This window comes from Sceloporus occidentalis, unplaced genomic scaffold (genome assembly GCF_023333645.1).
Source record: "Sceloporus occidentalis isolate IW3139 unplaced genomic scaffold, rSceOcc1.0.p SCAF_195, whole genome shotgun sequence".
NCBI lineage: Eukaryota > Metazoa > Chordata > Lepidosauria > Squamata > Phrynosomatidae > Sceloporus > Sceloporus occidentalis.
This window is the reverse complement of record NW_028317175.1, coordinates 142,012-167,844: the sequence shown is the minus strand read 5'-3', so window position 1 is coordinate 167,844 and position 25,833 is coordinate 142,012. Positions and strand designations below refer to the sequence as shown.

General features: G+C 36.5%; 1 protein-coding gene across 1 annotated transcript in view; it reads left to right on the top strand.

The window, feature by feature from the left end:
* The window catches only part of APOLTP (apolipoprotein lipid transfer particle homolog), an 84,008-nt gene that overhangs the window by 40,405 nt on the left and 17,770 nt on the right, over positions 1 to 25,833 (top strand). The window contains 25 exon segments of the mRNA XM_089502136.1: positions 563 to 702; positions 2,638 to 2,800; positions 3,104 to 3,190; positions 3,407 to 3,541; positions 4,392 to 4,511; positions 5,297 to 5,389; positions 5,588 to 5,805; positions 6,010 to 6,203; positions 6,835 to 7,140; positions 8,330 to 8,550; positions 9,342 to 9,503; positions 10,320 to 10,397; positions 10,752 to 11,123; positions 11,685 to 11,963; positions 12,483 to 12,833; positions 13,603 to 13,737; positions 14,463 to 14,612; positions 16,412 to 16,528; positions 17,047 to 17,220; positions 18,423 to 18,630; positions 18,952 to 19,112; positions 19,622 to 19,734; positions 22,887 to 22,968; positions 24,205 to 24,342; positions 24,878 to 25,040. Of these exon segments, the coding sequence (XP_089358262.1) occupies positions 563 to 702; positions 2,638 to 2,800; positions 3,104 to 3,190; positions 3,407 to 3,541; positions 4,392 to 4,511; positions 5,297 to 5,389; positions 5,588 to 5,805; positions 6,010 to 6,203; positions 6,835 to 7,140; positions 8,330 to 8,550; positions 9,342 to 9,503; positions 10,320 to 10,397; positions 10,752 to 11,123; positions 11,685 to 11,963; positions 12,483 to 12,833; positions 13,603 to 13,737; positions 14,463 to 14,612; positions 16,412 to 16,528; positions 17,047 to 17,220; positions 18,423 to 18,630; positions 18,952 to 19,112; positions 19,622 to 19,734; positions 22,887 to 22,968; positions 24,205 to 24,342; positions 24,878 to 25,040 (4,360 nt within the window).

Genomic DNA, 25,833 nt, shown 5'->3' with positions numbered 1-25,833 from the left:
AGTGATGGTTTCCTTACTGTATTTTTGAATGGGTGTGTTACAATGGTCTTCCTTATTACCTCATTTAAAACCAAATGGATAATTTATTTCATTCTAACACCTTCCCATTTTCACATTTTGTACCAGAGTAATGTTTGCCTAAGGGGACAATTAGATGCTGTTGGTAGCTTAAAGGAGCTAAATTGAACACCATGCTAACTAAAGGCAGCATTATCACTCCAAGTACTGTTTGATACCCCAAACCGTTTCCCCCCCAAATTGTATCCAGTAAAATTTTGTCTCATTCATAACATTTTTGTCTCATTCATGCCCGAATACTTAATTGCCACGTGAAAATAGTAACTGATACATTTTTGCCATATAAACAGAAAATGCTTCTTAAAATGTTTTTTTATTTTATATCTGATTAAATCTTCAGAGAAAAGAAAAAAGTAACAGCTCTCCTAAGATTTATAATTGGACAATAATGGAGAGTGCACTTAAGGTTTTGTGGAGGAGAAAATTAAGAAAATTAGTTTATTTAAACATATTTCATAATATTTAAATCTACCTTGAATTTTAGCCAAAGAAATCTAATTTCTCAGTCAAGACTATGTGGACAGACCAGAAGATCCCACCGCTGGTTCTACAGCTGGACGGACAGATAGAAGAAGTCAAGAAAGAAAAGTTGTTTTATCAGAAACAAGGATTACTTCATTTCAGGTCTTGTCCACTTGTAAATGTTGTAATGTAATTTTAAAATGTAAAGTTTGCTGGTTTGTGATCAGATTTGATTATTATCATAGGCTGCGGTATTTGCATTTTAGGATTTTGCAATCCTTTTTTTTAATAGGAACATGGATTCAATTTCTGCTGACCACAAACCAATGTCACGTTCTCCAAACCAAATAAACATCAACAACATATTAAAATTATAGTTGTGGGCTATTTGCATGTCCTGGAGTTTTACACCCTAACCTAATGGAGAACACAGCTACAAATGATCAAATTCTGTTACCACGCTGGTTTTCCTTTTAATAGAAAACTCTTGGTGTTGATTTGTTTTAGAAATTATTTATAAGCAAGCAAACAAACGAAATCCTTCCAAGCATATGGTTTGATTATTTGTACAGTGTAATAGAAAAGCTCTTCAAACTCTTTTCAACGACAATTCTATCTTCTCTTCCAACTTGACACATCTGTACTGTCAAAGGGATGTTGAATACACAGTATGTCCTTGTCAGGGCCGGCCGAAGACTTAACGCCGCCTGGGGCGAAGTTTAAAATGCCGCCCCCCGCCAACGCCGGGGGGGGGGCGGCATTATCTACCCCCCCCCGGTACTTACCCTTAAACAGTCCTGCGGCGAGTCTCCCTGTGCTGCCACGGCGCCGGCTTGTAATGCTGAGCGCCGGAAATTCGCGTCACTTCCGGCGCTCTGCATTACAAGCCGGCACCGAGACCGAACAGGGAAACTCGCCGCAGAGGAGAGAGAGAGGGGCGCCGAGCGGGTAAGCGAAAATCACTCGGTGCCCCTCTCTCTCTCCTCCGCTTCAAAAAAAACAAAAAAAAACCGCTTGGGGCGGCAAAGTGCTGCCCCTTCTGAAGTGCCGCCTGGGGCAATTGCCCCAGTCGGCCCCATTGTAGGGCCGGCCCTGGTCCTTGTAATCTGACATCATACCCTTAACAATGATGGTGTAAGAAAAGGTGTCACAGGTGCCATAACCAGGTGCAGGTCATCAAAGACAACTTACATGCACCTGGCGATCTGGTAAAACAGAGGGCCGGGATATGACATCATCTCCTGATACCCCACTTCAGTAAGTTTCCAGGTGACGTATTGTGGGCTGAGATTGAGAACTTTGGTGACCTCATTCAATATGAAAGATCAGTGGGCTGATCGGGGGGAACCTTTGATCTCCCCAACCAGCCCACAATCATCATTGTCCACAAGAATGGGACAATGGGGTAGCTCAGCGGTACAGTGCCAAAGAGTCTGAACTGTCCTGGATAAAATAAGACACTTGCCTGCTGTGTATTTTCAAGGATACCCTCTTGGTCCCCCTTACTTTGTCAAAAAATAAAAAAATATTTAAAAAAAAACCCATTGTAGATCGATGATGTCATTTTTGCTTCTATTAAAATATACAGTAACACTAGCCAACACCTCTTCCATTCTGATATATTGGTTTTGGACATTTTATAGGTAAAATACAATAGCTAATTATCTTTTCAATGAAGTGTTTCTTTTAATTGTACTTATTAACCCAAGAATTTTATAGTACAATATAAATCTGGTCTTTGTACTGCCCTTGCTGACTCGATGTGCAATTTAAATAGAGTTATTTAAATGCTTAATGTATTCTTGAGGACCTTACTGCAGCTTGGCTGTGCTTTCTGCCATGTCATGAGTTTATGAATAAGTGTGCATAAATAACACTTTATATACGTATTGGAGAAATCACAGGAGCCAAGTAGCCATATAGCTCCATTTTTGCTGCGGGTACTTAGCCTTTTGTGTGATATAACCTCATGCTGGCTACTAAAGCGTTCTGTCTGGCTACACAATTTCATACAAAGTATATACTGTAGACATCCTATATTGTATGCTAATCGCATATTTTCTGATATCTGAATTTATTTTCTTGTTTTCTCCCCAGACATCCCTTTAAATTGCCTGTCCCACAGAGTATTGTTCTCCAGGAGACTTTTACAGTGGATAAAAGGAAAAGGCATTACGTGCTGGAAACCAAACTGCTTCTGCATGGGGTAGAAGAATGTATCCAAACTGTTGTTCTTGGTTACCATACAGACAATCCCTATGTAAGCAGTATTGGGTTGCTTTTGTAAATGTTTTTGGACATGCTTTGATGTATTGTTTATTGAATGGTGGAGCATGTGTTCATATGGGACTAATGATATGCACAATGAAAGTGCAGTCACTCGAAGGTCAAGAATTGGGTTTTTGGCATCCCTGGGCACAAATCTTGCAGACATCTAATTCTTACTCCCAGGGTAGAGGTAGAACACACAGAGGACCTTATCAATATCTGTGTAAGTGCTAGTAAAATCTCAGGAATATTTATTAGTATGTCATGTTCATTACTAATTTACTATACTTTTCAGATCTGCGCTGGTTTTACTCATCCCTTCAAGCTGAAGGTTTTACCCAACAACACTGACATGTGTATATCTACTAAAAGGCACCCCAGTGTAAGTTTTTTTTGTCATCTATCTCCGGCTCATATTCATTTCCATATCTCTTAAATATCTATTTAAACCCTTAATGACAAAGCCTGTACATGTACAGGCTCAAAATGCATTGTTTTCAATGGGTTTAGGGACCACCCATTGTCCTTATGGGGTTAAAAATACCCTTCCCCTAAGCATTTAGTTACAGAAGGAAATTATTACTTGTTTGCCTTTCAGGGAAAATATGAGTTTGAAGCTACAGTGAAGACTAACAAGAAAGCTGCTTTTGGTTTGAAAGGCAAATTGGAGAACAAATCCAGCAAGAAGGAATTTTGGCGTGTTTTACAAATGGATATAACACACTCTCTTCAGGTAATCAAAGTTTAGACCCATACACTAGTAGGATAAAATTTAGCGATCCTATCAAATCCCTAAACAATGATATATATATATATATACACTCACTGGCCACTTTATTAGGTACACCTGTTCAATTGCTTGTTAACACAAATAGCTAATCAGCCAATCACATGGCAGCAACTCAATGCATTTAGGCATGTAGACGTGGTCAAGACAACTTGATGAAGTTCAAACCCAGCATCACAATGGGGAAGAAGTGACTTTGAACGTGGCATGGTTGTTGGTGCCAGATGGGCTGGTCTGTGTATTTCAGAAACTGATGATCTACTGGGATTTTCACACCGAAATCTCTGAGGAATGTTTCCAGCACCTTGTAGAAAGTATGCCGCGAAGAATGAGGGTAGTTATGAAGGCAAAAAGGGTCAAAACCGGTACTAGATGTACCTAAAAAAAGTGGCCAGTGACTGTATATATATACATATATATATATATTTATATATACTGTATATAAATAATAAATATTATATTATTATGTACGTGTCCTTTATTGAGGATGTACACAGACTCTTTAGTTGGAAAGATGGCAGAATCAGGTGAAACAGTAGAAAAGATGAAGTTCGCTTGCTGACATATTGTTGCAATAGAAACCAAAAAAGCTTCACAACATTTTGTGTGTTGTTTTTATGTGAATGAGCATTCAGACAAAAGAATTAGTTGGCAAGCTAGGGAGTTCAATTCATGTTTTCTATGGCAGTAAAATGACACCTGTCATGAAGCATGCTTTCAAACATAGAAACAAATTATTGATCTCAATACGATACTGTTTATTTGTCATTATAATGTGTGTTATTTTTTATTACAGATAAGGTTTCCACGTACTTTAATCTTTGATGGAGAGATTTTCTCAAAGCAAATAAAGCAGGGTGATTTTGATCACGGCGTACGAGGAAAAGTCATTCTAAACACAAACGATACTTTGGAGGTTGGCATCTTATGAATGTTAGATTCTTCTTTTCTTTCATGATCTGTAATTGGGCTGAAATAACAGAGATAAGCCATTTCAAACGCTGAGGATTTCATGGTAACCCCTAAAAAATCCAGGTTACTCTTTAAGTACCGCTAGAGTTTTTATTGGAATGATCAAGCGAGGAGGTGGATTGAAACCAGGTGAATTTAAACTGGTCCTGTACTTTAAGGCCAGTGGCCAATAAATGACATACGTGCGACTGCCTACTGGATACACATGCTACGCATTTACACTTGTGCCGCGTGTGGTTGTGTTTATCCAACACGCTGCTGCACATTAAATTAAAATCTGCTGCGGCAGTAAAAGTAAGCGACCCTCGCCCGTTGGCACTAGAGATTTGCCAGATGGCCAGTCCCAGCCTGGTGAAACCTCTATTTTTTGGAAAGTCGTCAATCTACTTTTTCTCACGGTCTCCGATATTACCACTTCCCATTAATTTATATCTGCCCTGTTAAATTGTTGATGTTTATTGGCTCAGGCAGCCTATATAAGAGGGAAGTAATAAGGAATAATGTTTCTGCTTCAACTAGATTGAAGTGTCTTGTGTACACTTGACATTGAGCTACTTTCTAATCACCTCAACCCTTGATCAATGTATTGAAAATAAAATAAAATGTTGTGCAAAAATAGAGTATGTGTCCCGATGATGCAATTCTTCAGTGATATTAATAATTGAATGAATTAATAATTGAAAGGAAACTACTAATAAATCTAAAACTACTGTGTTTTTCTCATTTTAGCTACTTATTCAGTTAAATAAATCATTGAATGAAATAGGAATTCATTCCAAACTCGCACATCCCTATCAGTTGAATATACCTCAAGAAATCCAGGTAAATTTAGTTTTTTTCTAGGGATAGTGAAATGATTTAATTTTATGAGAGATGCTTTGTGTTTAGGACTTAATATGCCTGCTTTTTAGAATAAAAATATTTAACATGAAAATCATCTTACATTGTTATGAAATTCAAGTTTTATCATTCTTGTAGTAACTTAAAACTCCTGTTCCCTAATGATTTCATATTATTTAGCTACACGCCACAGGGAAAAAGAATGCTGTAAGAAATATAAATGGAACGTTTTCCATCCATTGGGGTGATGAAGAAGTGATATTACTAGAGGTTGATGTGAATAATGACAACAAGAAGAATATTGGAATAATTGGTCTTAATGCATCTTTACATCAAACCATTGTGGATTACCCAAAGCTTGCCCAATTACAAATAACAGGAAAAGCCTACCCTACAAGGTAATATACATGTTTATACTAAATAATAATAGTTTATTTAAAGATGTATTGTATAGAATCATTGTAATTGATTTTTTTTCTACATATAGAATAAAGAGATATAGATACTAATGTTGGATACTAATCAAGTCATATGTATTTATATTGTTTGTGAAATGAGACCAATGAGTCTTATTAGGATCTGAAAATGTTCTATTTCTTTAGGTTTTCTCTTTTATCTGAGGTGAATGTCAATGGCAAAACTGCATTGATTGATCTCTTGGGATCCAAGGATCTAAAAGTTGGCTTGGTTTTATCATTTAAGGGAAATCTCATGCACAACATGGTTGAATTGACAATGATACCTCAACGTCTTGTTGTTGATGGATCTTTTAAGCAAAAGAAAAATATATGTGAGGGTAAGTGTCTTGTATCTATTATATATGAATTTACACACGTACACTGGACACTTACATGCTGCTGGTATTACTGCTAGCATGTGGCTCCGGGGTCTCCAGATGGAATGCTACTTCCCCATGGCTTTAATTTCAGGGCGAGTGAGCAGAGTTTGGTCACTCCATCCCACTCCCAGCCCATTTCCCACACCTTCAAAGCATGACTTGGGGCTAACCCTGCTCCAACACATGGATATCCAGGCCCCTTTATAATGGCCATGCCCCCAGATTAGATGCACTCAATGGTTCCTATTTTCCGTTACATTCTATAATTCTTCACTTGCTCTGGATTATATGGATTTGTTGTAAAACGTAAACATAGACTGTAAACTCACAAGAACAGGGCTTTCTTCTTCCGTACCAGTATGTCTTAACATGCATTAATAATATTGTCACTTTTGTATATTGCTAGTCTTAATGTTAATATTTTCACCCTCCCCTGTTGCAATAGTGCCATGGAATCTCTTGTGATGTTTTTTGGATGGTACATATACAGATTATATAAGTATTTGTGTTGCGTCATTGGTTTAAACCATATTTTTAATTACACTGAAAACAGGAAAGCCATTTCTAGTCATTTTGTATCTGTTTGCAGGTAACATCACATTTCAAAAGAATCAGGAGTTGTACCAAGTTAATCTTCGAAATCGGAATACGGAATGGGATAATACCAGCCTCCGCAATGTTACTTTCAGTTTGACCCAAAATGGATCCAGTGCGCTGCCAGCAGAAACGAAACTCAGAGCTAGTTTACATCTAGGGGATTTGGAGAAAAATGTGCAAATCTGCTTTCAAGTGGATGATAGATTGCTTTGTGTGGACCTTTCCAATGCTGGAGATCAAGAGCAACACGGGATTAGAGGGACATTGTCACACAACATAATCCCATTACAGAATGCAGGTAAACAGAGAAGATGGAATATTTATTTTATACTTTCTAGATTGCTCATCCATAAATAAAATATGATTGAGAGTCGCGTGTATGTTTAAGAACGCAATGTATAGCTTGAAAACGTATAAAATGTCAAAAGGAATAACTTTTTCCTTAATGTATGTTAGAGTCAATTAAAGAGCAATATAATTTAAAGGTGCGTGTGTTATCTGTTCTGTGCTTGATGATGTACTGGATGAAAAACATGTTGAAAATTATGCATTGTATAGTATCCAAGCTCCCCAGGCACCTTTGTTCAGTTTCATAACCTAACAGGATATGATGTCATATTGTGGTGAAGCACACAATAATGTATAAATCAGCCAAGAACAGACAACATTTATATTAGACAGCATAGAACTAAAATGTGAAGCAAATTTCCTCTGCACAAGGTAACCAACAACTATTATAAAAACTCCACGATTACACTTGAGCTTCAACCAACAATTTTTGGCTCCAATATCCTTCAGCCTTAAGGAGGCAGAGAACCAAGCTCTAACACCTGAGGCTAATATAAATTAGTATAATTGGGGGCTGTTATCCCACTAGGCACGATAAGCAAGGAAGTCCATTTCTGGACTCGATTTTACACTTGGGGTGACCCCCAAGAGATTACCAAAACGGAGGAACAAAATACTAAAAAAATATATGATATTGGTTCAGACAATGCTTAAATAATCTGCCGGCCAGTGAATACCCACTCTGTAGAGAGATTTTAAATGAATGTGGCCATTAAAGAAGATGTCTTATATTCTATGTAATGGCACAAGTGAGTTCAAATTTGAGACTAAATTGCATGGGGCAATTAATCTTGCGTCCTGGTTCTTGACTGCCCTTGTTGGCCAGGTTGGTCTGATATGCTTGTAGAAGTTTTTCATCTTTGATAATATTAATATTTAGACTCTCCCAAGTAAGGATTTGCTCAAATGCAGGTTATATATAAACTAATGGGGCAATGTCTTAAATTATGTGAAAGAACTGGTCAAGGTTAGAGGAGAGAGCTCAAGAGAGGAAGTAAAACACAGTAAGTACTAATCGCGATAAAAGTGAAAATATTTAAGAGTAGATGTAGATTATATCAGATAGTTCCAAAGGGGTCTCCGATTGGGGCAGTGTAGTGTTGGGGACTAACATAAATTATTTCCATTGTGTTTTGCAGGAATTCCCAGGGAAGGCACAATCGAGATTATGCTTAACAATACAAGTAATAATAGAACATTTAGCTCAGCGCTGGAAAACGGAAGTAGTAGAATTGTGGCTTCTATGGGGATAGAGAGAAACTCAACCCAGTCCCAGCTAATTACTAAACTAAAGCACAATGTCCATAAATTAAAAGATCATGGAATCCCGTACAGTGTGGACGGCATTTGCTACTATGAGGTATCTATGCAAAAACTCGTTGTATGCATCATTTCATGTTTAAACCATCATTTCATGCTTAAACCATATCGTTGTAGGCATTTCCATACATGAGAGGATGCATGAACAGATTATGGGTCTGCAAAGCAAAAATTAACATTCTTTATTATTTTTGGGTTGTGCAAAAATGTTAATTAGATTATTTATTGGTGTAGAAAATGTCATTTTATTTCAATAATTGATATTAAGGGTTTAGTGATGTTCTGTACATAAATCTGTTATTTCAAAAGTTCACTAGTAAATAATTCATCTCAGTAGTGGGACACAACAAATCAGATTTTATATCCAATAGACCTAAAAGAGTAGAGATATATGGTTCATTTTTGTAGCAATTGGCATTCGTTTTTAAGAGGCTGTTCAAGGAGGGCTGGCACCTTCTGGGCTGGGGGTATGTGTTTGGTTAAGCCAAGTGGCCCCATCTGCCTCTTGCCATTGGTAAATAACCTACACACTGGCACATATATGGTATTTACATACATACACTAATGCATACTTACTCAAGCTACACTAACACACACATACTCATTCTAACACACATACGCACTCTAATACACACATGATAAGATGCACACATATACATACCCATGAGATGAAAGAATAAAATGACTTGTTAACTAAAGATTATTTGATTAGCATACTAGAGACAGCAGTCAATGTTTTGTCATACGTGAATGGGACAACATTTTAATACATGAAAATAGCAAACATATTTCAGGAAAAAAACATGAATATTGTATTTTTGTATTTTTAAGGGCTCAAGCAAAAGGTTTTTATCGGGAGTGTCTGTTCTTGTAGAAGATGAAGCTATCAAAGCTGAAGTATACAGAAAAAACACCGGAATTGCATCTGAAATAATTCTCTCTCTACATAATGACATCAGCTCAATAAATAATATAATTCCATCAACTATAAAGGTTGGCTTCGAACCCGAAAGGCTCACTACATATGTTTTTCTGGTTACTAGTGTCATTTGTCCTTCTTTGCAGTGCATGTTAGATTGTGGGGTAGTTTAAAGGTCATGTTCATTAACTATATTAGCACATCTATTATTGCAACTCAGAGTAATGCTTCCCATAGATCGTTGTTATTAATTTGTAGCAGTCTGTGTGGGAAAAAATAGCAATGATAAGCCTGGAGTACCTGCCGGTAGCAAATGGCTTGTTTTTGTCTCTTTATCTAAATGGAGGTTGAAAAGTGGTGCTGATGGAGAGGAAGCTGCTCTGAACATTTTTTTTGTGGTTAGATTTATCCAACAGGTTCTTTCAATGAATGCCACTTCAACAATAACTAACTAATCAGATCAAAGAGCTTCCTCTGCTTGGGGGATTTAATTCTGAAAAGTGATTCTGTATGTATTTCAAAACAAATGTGTTTATTATTTCATAATTCAAATAAATAAGGTTATAAAATCTAGAATATAAAATTGTGATAAAAATACAAAAATGCTGATCACCATACCTTAGTCATGATAGAATTTATCATTTCAAGTTATCCATTATATACATAATTTATACATAATTAATCATAACCCTTGGACAAGCATAGTAGTCCTATGTAGTAGCATTGATCTCCCAATAGCCTTCTCCCTTTGATGCCATCCCAACTTGCTGATGTAAATTCCAGGGGAAAATGCAAAAGACGTGTTTACTGTGGACCACTTGAGGTCCCAGAAAAAGCAACGGTCACCTGCAATCGTTTTATATAGCAATTAACCCTTTTTTATATTTTAGGTGATTTGTAATACAGAACTCTCTGCTAACTTACTGTATGGGCACTGCCATGGAGAGCTTACAAGAAAAATATCAGAGGTAATATTAGAATATTAAGTTTTTTAGTAATGTAGTTACAAAATAAAATGAAAAAATACAAAGAAGAAAACAAATTAGCTGGGTTAGAGTAATGATATGAAAACTGTATAATCCAATGAATTAACGATTTATTTATTTGTAAAATGTCTAAGCCATTTTTTGTTTAGGATGTGGAGGTTGAATCCTTATATAGGGCAGTATATATACGTCATCTGGAATATATATGTATATACCGGTACATACAACATATTAAGATCTTTTTTTTAAGTTGGGTCATTGGCTGACATCCTTGTAAAGTAAAATCTTTCAGTCCTCTTGTATGATCTGGAATCGTGACATGCTTTGCTTTTTAAGATTTCAGCTCCAGTGAAAGCTGTCTTTAATGGATCACTTTTGACTAATGGCTACAAAACAAGTCTGTTTGGACTAGCCTCCTCCGGCGATGCGTTTGTTAGGATCAATATAAATACTGAGTTTGGTTTGCACAACTCCATGGAGATTGGGTTGAAACACACATTTTCTCAGCTTTATGCTTTGGGAATCGGCAAGGACAGCAAAATAAAGATTTCTACAAGCCGGCAAGGCAGAAATGGTGCTCTGCTGGATGTCACAATTGGAAAATGTTTGTTTAAAGCCATTTGCGAAGCTAAAATTGACAGTAATGGAGGTAACATGTCCTCCTTGAACTGGACTACATCGCTGCTTAACTCCTGCAACTATCTTGAGGTAATCAAATTTAGATAAATTTAGTAAATATACATTTTTGAATTAGAGTATTTATTGTCTGTACAATTTCTTCCAGAGACTAAAATAATTATGTCCGTAGCCGCAAACAAAATAATTTCCAGTGATTCCTCCTCAGCTCTGAGAACTCCCTAGATAAAGCTTTGCTGTAACAGACAACCATGAAGTAGACCAAATCAAGACCATTAAGAAACGCATTTTGAAATAAATTGTATAACCGGAAGACATATTGATAGTTATTTAAAAGTGATCTTATTACTATAGCAACCAATGGAATGGTCCTGGAATGGTGATAATGCAATTTTCTTTTCACCAGAATTACTTTTAGATAAACCTAGAATCCTTCAGTACGTGTGATTTATTCCAATGATCCATGTCAAAAGTTTGTTGTGCATGCACTACAGTGACTAAGGCAGATAAATGAGGCCTTAACAAGATAGATAGATAGATAGATAGATAGATAGATAGATAGATAGATAGATAGATAGATAGATAGATAGATGCAGATAAATGCACTCATTATATTTCGTTTCCTTTTTCTAGGAACTGAACTTCCCAAAGAACCTGCATCTGAATGGATCATTCCAGAAGAATCAATGTGATTTGGGTATTTCTCTCAGACTAGAGTATGAAGGGAAAGACGCCAAGCTCAATCTAAAAACATCATGTAACCCTTACACCATTCAGGGCTCACTCAATCACTCTATGGATCATTTAAGTAACCTTGGCATTCCGTGGGCAAACCAAGTCATGTTCTCTGCATTTACTGGAATGTCTGTTGGTGGCTTGGTTTCCATACGAGCTGGACAATGCAAGATTAACGTAAAGACAGATATCACATCCAGCAATGCAACAAAATGGATTTTACAGACAGACACAGACTGTAAATTATTAAAGGTACCATACATATTTTGATTGTTGCAACTCACAATAGAGTAATTAAGGAACAGAATCAAATGAGTGACATAAATATTGCTTCATCGATATTCTAAGGCATTTGTAATGATATATCCATTATAGGAATGGTTTATCACTAGTTCATACTGCCAACCCCATGTCGGGGTAGTTTAGAGGCTGTTCCAAACTGGCCCAGTGGGATGGTGCCTGAAAATCTGGACTCTCCTGTGAAAACTGGGACACTTGAGAGGCATGATACTTTAAGCATGTGGCCATAAGGGTCAAAAGCTTAATTTATATTTTCTATATTTCTATGACCCTATGTACTTTTTATGGACCTGTAGCTCAATTTTAATTTTAGTGAAATCATATTAAAATGGTCTTATATTCCAATTAAATGTAACTTGCTGCTAAATATGCCATTCTTTCTTGCTATATTGACAGGATCTGAATATCCCATCACAATCTGAAGTTAATGGTTCTCTTATGATCAATGGCTGCGAAGCAGAACTTCTCTGTGCTCTTACATTCAATGGAAACACGTCTGAACTTCAAATAAGGTCAGGGTGTCAGCCAAAACGAAAAGTGGAGATAGTGTTTAGGCATAACCTGCCACTGCTGAAGGGACTGAGTGAAGAAACTATGCTGTCGGTTGTTGTTGGAAAACACTCAAACCATAATGTTGACATTTTATTCAAGTCAGGAAAATGTGCATTTGATGTAAAGGGAGATATTCACACGGATCACAAACTTCAGTGGAAAATGCTTCTGGAAAACAAGTGTAAAAGTGTCCAGGTAGGTAAAACAGATTTGTTTTTAATAATAAAAAACTAAAAATGGTTACTATTTTAGCATTGGCTAATTTGTTGATATATACAGTATGTCAGAGATGATATTTTAAATAGTGGTGAGCTGAGTCATGTGTATTGAGAAATAAATCACCATTATAATGTGTGGCAGGGATGGTTTGGGAGATCTGATGTCTCCCTCTGACCTGCCTATAGAGGGAGGAGTGCAAGCTCTGTTGGCACAGACTTGCATATAGAACAAGGGAGAAGAAATATGTGAGTCTGTTTTGCAGTCCTGATTTTGATGAGTAAATGCCCACTAGTTAATTTGGCTGTAGTAGGAGTAAAGAATAAGTGCTATCTATATAAATAATTATACTATGTATAGTGTGTATGCTAGGGCTGTCCAAGTAGAACTTTCACCATTCATCTAACTTTACAAATCAGAGCTGTTAGGTACCCTAGGTGACTTCCTAGAGTCCATGAGCTTCAGTGGGACCCTAGCTTTGGCAGATTGGTTTTATATTGCCATGGGGTTTCCATTGCATTGTGGTGCACCTCACAGGTATTCCATGGGTAAAATGTATATAATTCAATGGACCATCATTGAATGGTATGTAAAGTAAATGTTGGGTAAATATCACCTCTTTTATCATTGAAACTGTTTATTGCAAGTCCGAAATGACAAACATAACACAGACAATATACAACAGAAGAAGATTTGCGGAAAATGACAAATGAATTATTTTGAAATGAAATTTTTGTCTTTGTTACAGGACCTTGGCGCACCAATGAAAATAGAGGGCTCTGGCTATATTGTTGTAAACAAGAAATCAAACCTGGATTCACAAATGTTAATTGTTGTTGATGAAAGTACATTACAAGGAATCCTAATTGTTAAAGCAACTGAGGTACAGTAAATCCTCAAATAAGCTTTTAGCCCTTCTGAAAAACCCATCATTTCAGTGTGAGATGAAGTGGTTTATTTGCGGGGAGCTGGTCTAGGATTAACCAAGGCAATGCCCTTTCCTCTCTCCCTGTAAATGTTGTCATAATGTTTGATGGTTTTAAATAAACATCAGAAAATTAAACCAATATACATGAAACATGTATACGTTCCAGATTACATTATTGGCATTAGGAGCATACCAATGTACATATAAATATTACTTTGTCATGTTGTTTCATACGTAATTGAATTGGTCATTTGCCAAATCTTGCATATAAGGCAGAATAATGATGCCAAAGGGTTTAAAACATCAAAGATTCTAAATATTTTTCCTCTAGAAGTATTTGTATACAGTTCTGCTATAAGATGCGTTGTGTTCTAATTATACTTTATCATACGGCAAAGACTTAACAATACACAAATTAACAAGGTGTTAATAGATAGTTGTCTACAGCTCCCATTTCTTTAGGACAGTAGCAGGTCATAGCTAATGGCAACTCCATACTGTCTACTTTTTTACCATAGCCCTCCAATTTTCATATTTTTGCCAACATATTGCATGCACGATTATTTATCTCCGCAATTTAAACATGATTTAACTACTAAAGTGCATTCTAGCATAGTGTTGGATAATCCTCACTCCTTATAAATGATCATTCCGTTCTCTTGTTCATGTGTAATGAACAGAAAAAGCAAGAGTTGGATGCAGTTCTCACTCACAATATTCATCCTGCAAAAGCTCTGGGGTTGCCTTCGAGGACCATGGTGGACTTGACAACAGAAGGAAACACTGAGCAATATAAAAGATCCATTCAGCTCAGTCTCGATGATAAACAGGTAATTACTACACTATAATCTCATGGACATGTTTGGTGCCATGACCAACATTCTAAATTATACCTTTCACTCAATGGCTATCATTGATGTAGAACTATACCAACAAGGTGGAGGACACTCAGTGTGAGCTGAGATCATATAACCACACAGTCTTAAGGATGGAAACACCACACCGAGTTGTATTGCTTCCAGTGTTACAGTCCTTTGGATTAAACAGGTCTGGCAAACAAAACATAAAATGTAAAATAAACAAAAGAAAAGCCTTGCTCTCTTAGCACTAACTAACAATTCTCACTGACTATAGTTGGGCGGCTCACCCCCTGCCAACAAAAAAACAAACTGACCTTCTCTTCACACAAAATATTGCTGTAACCCCTTGTGGAGATAAATGCAGTCTGCCTGAATCCCTCACAGGGAACTTTGTAGCTGCATCCTGCTACTCATTGCCAACAGGTGATGACCCATCTGGGAGATCCAGAACACCCGGACTGGACTCCCCACCTACTGGAAGTAAACTGTGGAGTGGAGCACTGGCCCTCCCTTCTCTCCAAAATGCTCCATCCCAGGGACCCAAACTAAACCACAAACTATTCTACCTGGGGTTATCAAACACACTGCGCTGCAATATGTTCCCTGAAAGACCCCAGCCACCACCATGCCCCTGTCACACTCAGATATAAATTCCCTTTGATTGGGTGAGAACCAATGACCAAGAACTTAAAGTTTCTGCTTTCACAGATGACCTTTTTCTATATATATTTAACCTGCTAATCAGTTGTCCCAATCTGACTACAACATCTGATGCTTTTCACAAAGCATCTAGCATAGGACAGAATTTCTGCCTGATACAAATCTGTATACAGCTCTTCTTCACAGCAGAATTCCAAGATGATAAGCCCAACAAAATCTCCAGACCATTTCACCACAGTGAATGGGACTCCATCAAAACATTGCTAGGTCTGGAGACTATTCCCTCATAGCTTACCTTGTAGGAACACGTCAGTATATTTTCTCTACATCCTCTTCATTATCTCCAAATAAAAAGAGCTATCTGGCCACCAAACACCCCAAGACATATGCTATACATTTAATTTACAATATCTCAGGATCATAGGTGCAACAATTGTTCAACTGATCTTTATCTTAGGCCATGACAGCCAGTAAAACTATTTTGGAACCCTAATTAATTAATAGAACAAGGATACCTAACATTTTAATTTTACTAAAACCCTTCAATGGCCATATTTGGTATCTTATCCCATAGACCTTACAACTTTTTAACATGGATTATATCTACAGAAACATACACACACACACACAAAATGGTCCAACGATTCTGAACCTGCCCAAATCATCTGGACTCCAAGGAGTGTCACTGTTCTAGAGATTAAAAGAAGTCTGGGTTATGGAACGTTGGACTGCATAAAGTCTTTTTCATAGCCTTTCTGATTTGCTACGTTCAAAAATAACCCGTCAGTGCATTAATGTCTAGCTAGTGGCATGTATGTAAACCTGATGTTTTATCTGGACTGGCTCGTATGGATTTTGGATAACCTATGTAAGTGCTATGTGCATTTTTAGGTCTTTTTATTGCTCTAGGTAGTTATTACATTAGGTCAGCTACAGCACTTTTCAAGTATTATACATGGATGTGTATAAACTCTGTTCATCAATACCGATAGCAGACATTTGTATGCAGAAAGCATTTCAAATCGAACGCCCATAGAGTGCTTGTTTGGTGATTTTTGAATTCATTCTAGTTGAGAACTTTTCATTATATCTTTTAATTCATCAAACAGATCAACGAGGAAATGAGCTTTATTCAGAAGGATGACCACATTGCTTTCCATTACAAAATAATGCACAACTTGGAAATACTAAAGCACTTGAGATTGGAAAATATAATGGAAATGCAGGTATGTCACACTTAATCATATGATGTATTTGAAATACAAGTAAAGCCATAAATGTTTGTTTAAGGTTTATGAATGTTCCGAGAACAGAACAGTGGAACATCATGCGCAAACAATGCTGAAAAGGTAGAACTAGCATTACTTTGGAAGTTGACATCATTAAATAAACACTATACTAGTGGAGATATCTTCATTAAAGTTCATTTTTCTCAAGAAAGCTTCATTTATTATATGGTCTTTTAAAATATATGATTTCGCACATTCAAACTCCTGAATGTTAGTAAACACACTGACACGTGTATAAGATACCAAATAAATACTTGAGTAACGCCTTCTTTTTGATACTTTTGTATATTTTACTTTACTGTAATTGTTATTGCACAAGTTATTCCTTCTAAATGTGGTGATGTATTGTTAAAAATATCATCATTTCATGTTTCCACAAGATTTTTCTGTTTTACGCTTTATTGCTAATAATTATACAATAACATTGACTGTCTTTTTTTAATCTTTATATTTAGGCAGTTGCAGATTTGAAAGAAACAAGAAACTTAAGTGTCTCAGCTCACTATGGAACATATAACATGGGTGCTACATTACAAGCTAAGGGGAATGAAACAAGAACCAATTTGACCGGGAGCGTCCGACACAACTGGCCCTGGTTACTACATAATGGAGTTCCTGTTTCCATACAGGTGACTTCTAGAAACATCTGATTACATTTAAAGAAAGAGCTGTCATATGCTAATAATATTTCGGTTCAATTCTAAAATTAACATTCAAATGTATATTTTCTGTGCCAAGCGGTGGCAGGGGTTGGCGGGTGATTTGAGCATTTGAAATTCATGGCTAGCATATCTAGTATTGGCTCTTTATAATGCATATTGAAGTTAGGGAGTAACTATTAAAGGTTATTGGTACAGAAGGAGAAGAGAGTCCTGCTCTTTTGAGTTTACAATGGGTTCTTGTAAGATAAAGCCAGACTTCTTTCTCTTCATTATCTCCAAATAAAGAGCTATATTGCCAGAGTGGTGACCTTGCTAACAGCCCAAGACATATACATACAATTTACAATTACTAAGATACCTAGACTGTAATTCATAACATTCCACTGCCATAACCAGAACACTTCTGGACATGCTACCCGGGTTACCCAACTATCTCTAGGTGGGGATGACGGATGGTCTCCTTAGGATGCAGGGTATTAGAGGATTGGGTTTTATGCTTTTCTGAGTAGGATGACAAATGAATGATACTTAATGGTATTGATTTGTTGATAGTATACAAAACCTTGGAACATATGAATACTACATGTATTATCAGACTATGTTCCTGGTCACTGACCAGTTTCATCTCTGATTTTTTTTACTTGGTCAGCAATAAAATGTTTGAAGCCACACTAATTGATAGGGTTACTTTTTACCTTCTTTGATTTTTCCTTCCTTATTTTCACAATGCAGAATAAGATTCAATGGTCCCTGTAACATTTAATCAGGTTCTATTATATATATATATATATATATATATATATATATATATATATATATATATATATACGGAAAGAGGTCTGGTGCAATTTGGGTTTGTAGTAGTGTGTAGGTGGAGCTCTGGTTTTCAATCCAATGTTCTGGGGATCCTGTCTTTCCGGGGCACCCTAAAAAGTCAGGACTGACTAGTCACAATACATTGCACATGCCAGTGGTGCACAACCAGAACACTACCATTAAATAATGTTTCATCAAGAACATGTAAAAATAAATTCAATGAAGAGTCAGTACCCATTGGGCAAAGTATGTGTTTTATGGCCTTGGCTTTCACATGGACCATGATACTGATATAAGGCGTATTTAAGCAGTTAAGTTGTAAGTAGTACTTATTGTATGTGTTGTTATTTCAGACTTCTCTAGATATTGAAGCAACAGATGAGAAGCAGGAGATAGTGGTATATGTTGCAGGAGGACAGACGGTAATCACGTATACTGTGGCTTCTCTAAGCACAATGAAGGACAGGACGGTCTTCTTTAGAAGTGTTCACAACAGCAAATCTTTCCAGATACATGGTTATCCAAAAGTAATAAATTTTCTGGCTGCGCTACATAAAGAGGGTATGTTATAATGTTAAAGAATAGACTTATTTATGCTCTAGCAAAAATAGAGACCTGCAAATATGCATCTGTATTTGTGCAACATAGTTTTATATTACGCTAGTGCAATACGAAAGCCCTTTGAGAATATCTTTAGATCTCTCTGTACTTCCTTATGACCAGACTGATTCAAGGCTAACCCCAGGGGCTGTACCTATAGTGCGTGTGTGGATCACAACCTTGACATACAATTTAAATGTTCAATTTGCTAAATTTTGTATATTTTTTAAAAGAGCTCTAAATGTGAATTTTAAATAATAGTTCTTTGGCCCCATTCTTTAGGAAACACATACAATGGCAACCTAGGGATGGAATTTGATAAGAAAGCACTCAATGTTAGTATGAGCGCAATTAAAGGAGAAAAGGATATCTTTGAAGTTACCACAAGGACAAAACATTCTCTTCCGCTGCTTCTCAGCTTGGGATATCCTACTTCAACCCAGGTAATGAAATGAAGTCTATGACATCAGTGATATATCTTCATTCTGTTAATATTTCTATTATTTCTCTGAGCTCGTCAATACACAAATACTGCAAGGCACCTGATGCCTTGAAGACAAAATTGGTTATGTGGCCCATAACTATTAAATACATGTATTGAACTGCGAAAGTGCACTTAAGGGGCTGTAATACGTTTCACTTTACATTAGTTAGAGACCAGTCGTATATAGAATTTACCATTTTACCATTACCAATATTTCTCAATATTACATTCTACACTTCAAGCTATAAGGGAGGATTCTCCCATCCTTGTATCTACTTGAGAGTGTCAGTTATGTATTGTTCTGTAAACGTTTGCTGAAAAAGAAAAGCGTAGGCTTTTAATGAATTCTGTAAATAGATCCAGTAAATCAACCACTCTCATTATCATGGTTGCTCAGGTTATCATAGTTATTAAAAGGCTTGTTGAATAAGCTTTAGAATAAATCTATCACTTCATTATTTCCTTCAGGTGTTACTTCACTTCATTTTAACCAGTGTAGACGTTGGTGGGACTGTGAAGCTGAACTGGGATCAAAGGACTAAAGTTTTTCTCAGTGCGCATGCAAAAACTCAACAGCAGAGGTCAGTGTGTGCATTCCATGAAAACGGGTCAGAAACAGCGATACATGAAATGTTATTTTCTACTTACACATGTAGGCAACACATATGATGCAAAGGAATGATTTATGAATCTGTATTTTTTTGTTATTTTAATCTTTTTTTCCATTCTGGGTGCAAAACAGCATTCAACTAACAGATTGCAATTAGTTGGTCACTCAACTAACATAGGTACTTCTACAGAAGGTCTGTTAAATACTAATTGCAAGGACATGGCTCATATTGTAAGATAGGGGATCAGAAAAAAATGTTGTTTTTTATTAATTTATATATATTAAATACCATTCCTGCTTAGTATAGGTTTTACATTTTATTATTAATTTTAAACCATGAAGTCCTCTGTAATGGATTTCTCAATGTGATTTATACTAATTTCATATTCATATACCTAACTTCTCAGAAATACCAGGCATTACAACAGCTAGGGTAAAACATTTGCATATCAACCCAAGACCACACAGCTCAGTAATTATTTGTTTGCATTTTTGCACCTGGTTTGTGCCGATAGATTCCAAAACAGCCTAGAGCAGCGTTTTCACATTGCAAGTATGAGCCGTAGTACAAAAGTAAAAAGTGATGTATACTGCAGTATGTGCTTCAAGAGATCAGCCCTTATTTGAAATGTCTTTTTATGTAAGCAAACTATGGAGGTCAGTGGAGAGACTTTTTATGTCCTAATGACTTTTACGCATCCATATTTGTATTCAATACCAGGTAAGCCATACCAGGGAAACACAATCATTTAGGTTTTTGGTCATTAAATATGCCGTGGTGGGGACGGATCCCAGAAGATTCAGCCCTTGTTGCCGGGAGAGGCAGTAGTGCCTTATGACCTCCATCTCTCCTTTAAGACTTAAGTGGTCCCCCTGATAGCACTTCTGATGGACACCATGAAGACTCAGCCCTCCTGCAGGCTTCGGTCAAGGAGGGAAGAAAGGGAAGGCATAACCCTTTAGGAAGGGTCTCCTTCAAAGATTTCAGGGTCCGGTTTTCCATTGTGGCTCTTACCGAGCACATTTTGGATCACCCCCACTTCTTCACATCGGAAGCACCAATCCCTTGGGCTTCAGTAAAAGAAAATTCAATAGATCCATGCTATATATTTAAATACAAAGCAAGTAAATTAATTTAAGGTGATCTACTTCACTCTTACTCCACTAGTCCAACATTGGTGAATCGTGTCTTTTGTTCCAAACACCCACAATGCATTTGTTTTAACAACATTGGTATACTTTTTTGATTTTAGTTACTATATTTAATATTTAGTTTTTATATTTACTCACATATTTTTTTTCTCTTGATAATTCAAAAATTATTGATTTTATTCACTTCCTCTCCGAGAAAATACTGTTTTTGTTTTGAACACCTCTTGTTTGAATGAACGATCTGCTATCATATAGCATTACATTTGATGAATCATTTTTCTCAGAAATTTTAATTTCAGGAAGATGGTAAACCACAGCTTTCATCAGTCAGATGAACAACATTTTACAGTGAAAAAATACAGTAAATGCCTTTTATATTTAATGATTAACTGTCTTTGGGTTTTAGTGACATACAATGAGTGTTCTATGATTACTAAATAAAACCTTTTTAAATACCAGTTGACGCAGCAAGAAAAAATCAACATATGGGTCAATTTATTGAATAATATTTACAATATCGTCTGTCACAGTATGTGTTTGTTATCATTATTGGCTACGATGTGAAGCTGGGGTAATAGCCCCTATTTCTAAATGAAACATTAGTTAAATTAATATGTATCCTAAATTTGAAGGTTTTATTCCACCTGCTCTGCTGCATTATTCACCGTAGTTACTAACTGCAGCAGTATAAACATTATTCCTAATATTGTTAAATGACCAAACTATACAAAGGGTTATAGAAACATAGAATTTGGTGGCGGATAATAACTATTCGGCCCACCCCGGTCTGCCTATCTTTCCTAACCTTAAACACTCAGTCCTTTGTCTCATATTCGATTCAGGATATCGATACGCCTACCCCATGAATGTTTCAATTCCCTTACTCTTTGAAACTCTACTACTTCTGCTTGGGCCTGTTCCACATATCTATCGCCATTGCAGTTTCTGTAGCAACTGGGAAAAAACACGTCTTAAAAGCTTCAATATTCTGTTTGTATGATTACACCTTGAGAATTCAACAGCAGACCTGTAAAGAACTTCTTGAGAGCACAATAAATGTTTTGGCTAAGTGGAACAGCACCTTAAAATTGAAGTGTATGTATAAGAAATCAAAGCAAATACAAGTCTTATTAAGTCACTATTGGTTTTATACTGAGAAATATAAAAAATATCTTGGATATTATGCAGGCCTGGTCATCTGGCACACCAGTTAAATGTGGGCCCCTGGCCATCAGCACCGCACACCAGATCAGGTGCCGAGGCCACCAGCTTGATATGTGTGACTGCGCGCTACATGAGCATGAAAGTGTAGCAAGCAGCGGCGTATTTCCACACTTAAATCATAAAGTGCCAGGGCTGCCTCGTCATCACTAGAGCGGTCCTGATAATGTGCATTCATGTAATATTTAGGACTACAGTTACTTTGTATACCGATCATATCATTTTGTAGGCATGGGAAAAGTCTATGAGCCGTGTGCGTGTGACATTTTATAACACACATTGTTTTTAGAAAGGAATATTTTTCAATGTACAATAGGTACCCATCACGTTTCTTTTATTTTTTAATATAGTTTCTAAAGATACCTAAAATGAAATATTAAATGAAAACTATCTGTCTGCCTATCTATCTATCTATCTATCTATCTATGTATTCCGATGGTTATTTCTATTTGTTATTCATATTTTATTTCTATGTCCCACAGCTGTTTGGTTATCATGTGCAGTGTAATAGGGTATTCATTATGCAGACATATATGATTTGATTTTACTGCTTTGACCAAATGCCAATTTTAAACAAAGGTTTATCAACTGTAAATGTTTTTTAGCAGGGTGTACAGTACGTTTTGAACAGCACGTTAGGTTTTCTATCTGTGTTCTAGATTTTTTCATTAATGAAATGTGATTTTGAGAATTTCATTGTGTTTGGTTTTTAATGTGTTTTTTTGCTTACGTGATTCTGTTTTTCTTTAGTAATGAACTGAATCTCAAAGCAGTGCATAATGTATCATTTCTGCAGCACTACATCCCAAAGTCCAGCAACATAATGACAAGCGTAAGCAAATTTCCTGCACTTTGCCATGCAAGCAGTCTTTCCTGGTTCATTCATTACATAGGCGGTCGCCCTGGTGCTCTGTTAGTGGGTTAATGGGCATTCATTTACTGCTTTTTGACTATTGGTGTAGCTGAGATATCAAAGCTAAGAAGAAGGTAGTTGCATGGAATCTATGACACATCAGTGATATGGGCCGAAGTGTTTCCATTGAAGCTTTACAATCTCTAGCTCCCTGTTTTATTGGTATACCTTGTTGTCAAACAGCCTAAAATGTTCACCGTCAAACATTGTGGATGTACATTAACTTAACTTAATGGGTGCACCCCAGAGATAACCACCATGATAACGCTATCCTCAATTTAAGACCAAACAAAAGACTATATGAGGAATAATGGCCAGACTAGATGGGCTGAACGGTTCTTCATCAAATTCTATGTTTCCAGGGGCTGGCTGTTGCAATTCTAGCTCCTTGTGTGCTTATCACATTTAAACCGTACAGTTCCTCATTGTATGCCACAAAGAACATTTTGTCCTTGCTGGATTTGTAAATGCTGAGTTGCCAAACTGCTAAGTAGGTTGTGAATATCTATTTGGGCAGAAATAATCATCATAATAATAGTACGGTAATGTGAAATCAATACATTTATTAAGGGGTTTGTAAGACTATGGGTCGTAATAATGGTTTCAGTTCACAGACCATGTTGCAAGAGTTCATATTTAAAGATATTTTAAGACATCATAAAAGAAAATTGTGGATTTTATTATCACGTTGGACTTTATAGTGTAATTTGCCTGCAGCACAATGTTTCTGAAAAGTTCTCAGAAGAATACTTATGTACAGATAAAGAAGTCTCCCATTTTAAAAAATACATGTGTCATCCATGTCAAATTTTGGGGTCTATTCACTAAATGGAGAGTTGACAGGAGAGTTTGCAGATCCTTGACTTCCTCACATATTATGAAGGTCCAATCTCAACCCCAAAATGTAAAAACTTGGTTGGATGGCAAATTAATACTTCTGCTAGAGAGAGAGGCTGTGGTCCAATTAAGAGGACATGTGGTGAATTTGGCTATTTTCTAATCAACAACACTTAAATCTGTTTTAATGATTACTGTCTGATCTAGAATATTGTTATTCATTGTTTATCTTCTTGGCACTCATATTTGTAACAAAATGACTATGTTTGGGTGAAAATAAGAATCATTTTGATGAAGGGTTAATATATTGTGTTGTAGGTAAACTACACAGTGAATGAAGCAGAAGGTAAAGTGTCGGTTACGGTGGAAGAAAGTGTATTTCACCTGTTAACTCGCTTACGCAATACAGGAACCAACTGCTCAAACATCGTGCATTTAAAACACTCTTTCCCACAGGTAAGCAGCCTAATCTGTAGATGTTTTCAGTAGCATCTCAGGAACATTTTAAAATGCATATATCACATGTCAACATGTGTAGATTCTGGCATCACTTCTGGGCCAGGATTTTCTCTGTTATGTTCCTTTCGTGATTGTGTAATGATTAGTTTATACGGATCAAAGCTATTGGTTACAACTTACAACACAATCATTGAAAATAATCAACAAATTAATTTCTAAAATTGGGTAAAAACATCTTATTCTACATCGTCTTTTCTATATGGGCCGAGTCCTTAAAAACATAATATATACCATGAATGACTGATCACCAGTAACTGTTCATTCTTCTTCAGGTGACTGATATATTTGGAAAGTAGAGTTTTCCACCCAGATTCTTTTAATAAATGTAATTATTTATTTGTAAAATGTTGGAGTATTTTAATTAGTGTTAAATAAATATAATATAATGCAGCACATATGTTACCAAATCAAACCTGTGATAGTTTCCTACTTTGTGAAAGATTACCTGACTTTGCTAATGCTTTCATTTCAGCTTAGAAATGTCCCAAATCTAATAGAATTCAGAACTGTTTATGAACAAAATCATAATACATGCCACTTGAGACATGTGACTATTTGGGGGAGCAATGGGATGACTTTGTTTGGATCATACACAGGACAGTTTCCAAAATTATCTGGTGGTCATCAACTGTTGGGTAAGTATCAGTAAAGATTAAGCTGTGCCTATTACTTTTCTACATGCCGGATTTAAAATACTGATTTAAATCATGATTTAATATGTAGTTTTTTATTTGCCTTTTGTCAAGTTGGCATTCTACAACATAAATATGATTTACTATTTTATATTTATGAGATCTTGGTGGCATTCCATATACCCAATGTGGTGACTGTACATTGTTTCAGAGATCTGGAGGATGAGTGACTATTTAGGTAGCTTTAGGATTACCAAATCTTGTTATATCTTGTTTTCGCTGTGTAAATTATGACTTTCCTCCCTGAACTATGTAAAAGTGTCCTGACGAGGCAGGTGGGGTTATAGCAAGTCCAAACAGGATGCAGTATTGTATTTTGAAAAGTTAACAGAGAAGTAGATGTACCTCACTAGCAATCTTAAATGACATTTGACAGTTGTACTTTTTTGTATTGAAAACTGACATGCAATGCTCCAATTTGCGTAGAATGAAACATAGGTGTATCCTAGTGACTCATGCCAGAAGCAATGCAGAGGTACAATGGACTGAGCCCCAGTCTTCTTCCCAATCCAACTCCAGCCAAAAGGCCTGCAAGACCTTCATCTCCCCTCTCTGGCAATGCTCAGGGAGAACAAAAATATTCTGCTCCTCCAGAATGCCAGTTGGAAGCTTCCCGGAGGACTTGGTGGAACCCCAGGGCCAAAGTGGCCTTCTACCAGGGAGGGACAGGCCCATAACCCATGGAGAGTGGTGGTAGCCAAAAAAGTCTTAATCTTCACGCAGTTGGCACTGGGAA